Source organism: Dryobates pubescens, chromosome Z (genome assembly GCF_014839835.1).
Source record: "Dryobates pubescens isolate bDryPub1 chromosome Z, bDryPub1.pri, whole genome shotgun sequence".
Taxonomy (NCBI): domain Eukaryota; kingdom Metazoa; phylum Chordata; class Aves; order Piciformes; family Picidae; genus Dryobates; species Dryobates pubescens.
Window position 1 is genome coordinate 132,925,655 of NC_071657.1, and position 2,434 is coordinate 132,928,088.

General features: G+C 58.1%; 1 protein-coding gene across 1 annotated transcript; it reads left to right on the forward strand.

Annotated features, from left to right (window-relative positions):
* On the forward strand, nucleotides 1-1,437 carry LOC104306307 (zinc finger protein 239). The gene is made up of 2 exons (XM_054178571.1): nucleotides 1-107; nucleotides 212-1,437. The coding sequence occupies exon 2, from the start codon at nucleotides 223-225 to the stop codon at nucleotides 1,207-1,209; it is 987 nt and encodes a 328-aa protein (XP_054034546.1). The 5' UTR covers nucleotides 1-107; nucleotides 212-222; the 3' UTR covers nucleotides 1,210-1,437.
* The last annotated feature ends 997 nt before the right edge of the window (nucleotides 1,438-2,434 follow it).

A 2,434-nucleotide genomic window follows, 5' to 3' on the forward strand; every position in this document is an offset into this window, starting at 1 on the left:
AGGCGGCTGACAGCTGACAGGATGGAGCCAGTACCGATGCCTTCGCTTCTCCCCTGGAAGCGGCAGAGCCGGGACAGGCTGGGCAGGAGGACCTAGCAGCTGGCCGGGTACCGTGTGGGCAGCTGCAGTGACTGATCTGGGTGAAGAAGAGGGGGTGCGGGCTGTGACCTAACGCCTTGGTTGTGTCTGGGCTTTCCTTCTGTCCCGGCAGGTGATGGCAGCATGAGTGAAAATGAGGGGGACCTCCGTCCAGATGGCCCAGAAGCAGCCCAACCCTGTGGGGCCATTCCGGACTTTTTCACGAGGGAAGCTTCACCTCCAGGCTGCCACCATGAAGCGTCCCACCCGAGCCCGATCCTCAGCTCCCCAGGGACGGGGCTGGAGAAGAGCCCCGGCTGCGCCTTCCGGAAGCGCAAAGAGCCGGCGGTGCCCCAGCGAGCGCTGCTGGGGGAGAAGCCTCACATCTGCGTCGAGTGCGGGCAGAGCTTTAACCGCGGCTCCGACCTGAGCCGCCACCGGCGCACTCACAGCGGGGAGAAGCCGCACGCCTGCGCCGACTGCGGCAAAGGCTTCGGCCGCCGCTCCCACCTGCTCCAGCACCGTCGCCTGCACACGGGCGAGCGGCCCTACCGCTGCAAGGAGTGCGGGAAGGGCTTCAGCCAGAGCACGCACCTGCTGCAGCACCGGCGCAACCACACCGGCGAGAGGCCCTACGTCTGCGCCAAGTGCGGCAGGAACTTCTACCAGAACTCCGGGCTGCTGCGCCACGCCAGCTTCCACACGGGGGAGAAGCCCTACCGGTGCCCCCAGTGCGGGAAGCGCTTCGGCGACAGCTCCAACCTGGTTGCCCACCGGCGGCTCCACACCGGGGAGAAGCCCTACAAGTGCGCCGACTGCGACAAGTGCTTCAGCGAGAGCTCCAAGCTGGTCATCCACCGGCGCGTCCACACGGGGGAGAAGCCGTACCTGTGCCCCGACTGTGGCAAGAGCTTCAGCCAGCGCTCGCACCTGGTCCAACACGGTCGCATCCACAGCGGGGAGAAGCCCTACAGGTGTGCTGAGTGCGGCTCCTGTTTCGGTGACAACTCTACCCTCACCCGGCATCGTCGCACCCATACTGGGGAGAAGCCTTTCAAATGCTCCCACTGTGGGAAGAGCTTCAGTCGCAACTCCTACTTGGTCTCACACCAGCGGGTGCACGGGTGGTAGGCAGTGGCGAGGGCTGGAGCCTGCTGGTGAGCTAGGATGTGGCTTCTGATCCAGGCCTGTGCAAAGGGTGCCTAAGGGACAAGGAAGTGGACGAGAGTGAGGTGATTCTGCCATTTTACTCTGCTCGGGGGAGACCTCCACTGGAGTACTGCATACAGCTCTGGAGCCCTCAATACAGCAAGGACATGGACCTGATGGAGAGGGTCCAGAGGAGGGCTGTGAAAATGATCAGGGGGGTGGAGCAGCTTGGCTACAAGCACGGACTGAGGGAGCTGAGGTTATTCAGCCTGAAGAGAAGGCTCCAGACAGACCTAAGAGCAGCTTTCCAGTAGCTGAAGTGGGCTACAAGGATGGAGAGTGACTGTTTACAAAAGCATGCAGTAACAGGACAAGGGGCAATGGCTTCAAACCAGGGAAGAGCAGATTTAGACTGGATGTTAGGAACAAGTTCTTTATCATGAGGGTAGTGGAACGCTGCAACAGGTTGCCCAGGGAGGTGGTTGGAAGGAGCAAGACAGCTACAAGATAGGGCCATGGCCTCTTCTGGAATCTCAGAACAGGTGAGTCACTGGTGCAAGAAAACTGTCATACCTGGAGGCTTGAAACAAAAAGTAATCAGAATTACACCTGCTGCTGCTAAGGCTGTGGTGCACAACTGCCTGTGAGCTTGTACTGGTATCCTCTTCTGCAGGATTTGGATTCACAGCCATGGTTCAGGGGGACTGGAGTAAGCTGTGTTGCAAACCAGGACAGAACAGCTGTGTGCTACAACTGAGCTGATTCCATATCAGTATTTCTCAAGTCCCTTTTCAATCTGTGTGTGTGTGTGTGTAAATAACCTCCCTCTGGAAGTATTCACATGTGTGTGAGCTGACACTGCACCTAGTTGGTGCTTCTCCAAATGCTAAACCTTCTGTATATACTTGGATTTTCTCAAGAAGCAGGGGGAAACAGGTTTTGTACCAAAACATCTGAATTTTCACATCAGGGCAAGCCTCATTATCAACACAGGCTGGGGGATGAGGTGATAGAAAGCAGCTCTGTGGAAAAAGGAATGGGGGTGCTGGTGGATGAGAAGCTGGACAGGAGCTAGCAATGGGCACTTGCAGCGCAGAAGGCCAATGGCAGCCTGGGCTGCATCAAAGGCAGCATGGCCAGAGATGGAGAGAGGGGATTCTGCCACTTTGCTCTGGTGAGACCTCATCTGCAGTGTTATGTCTAGTTC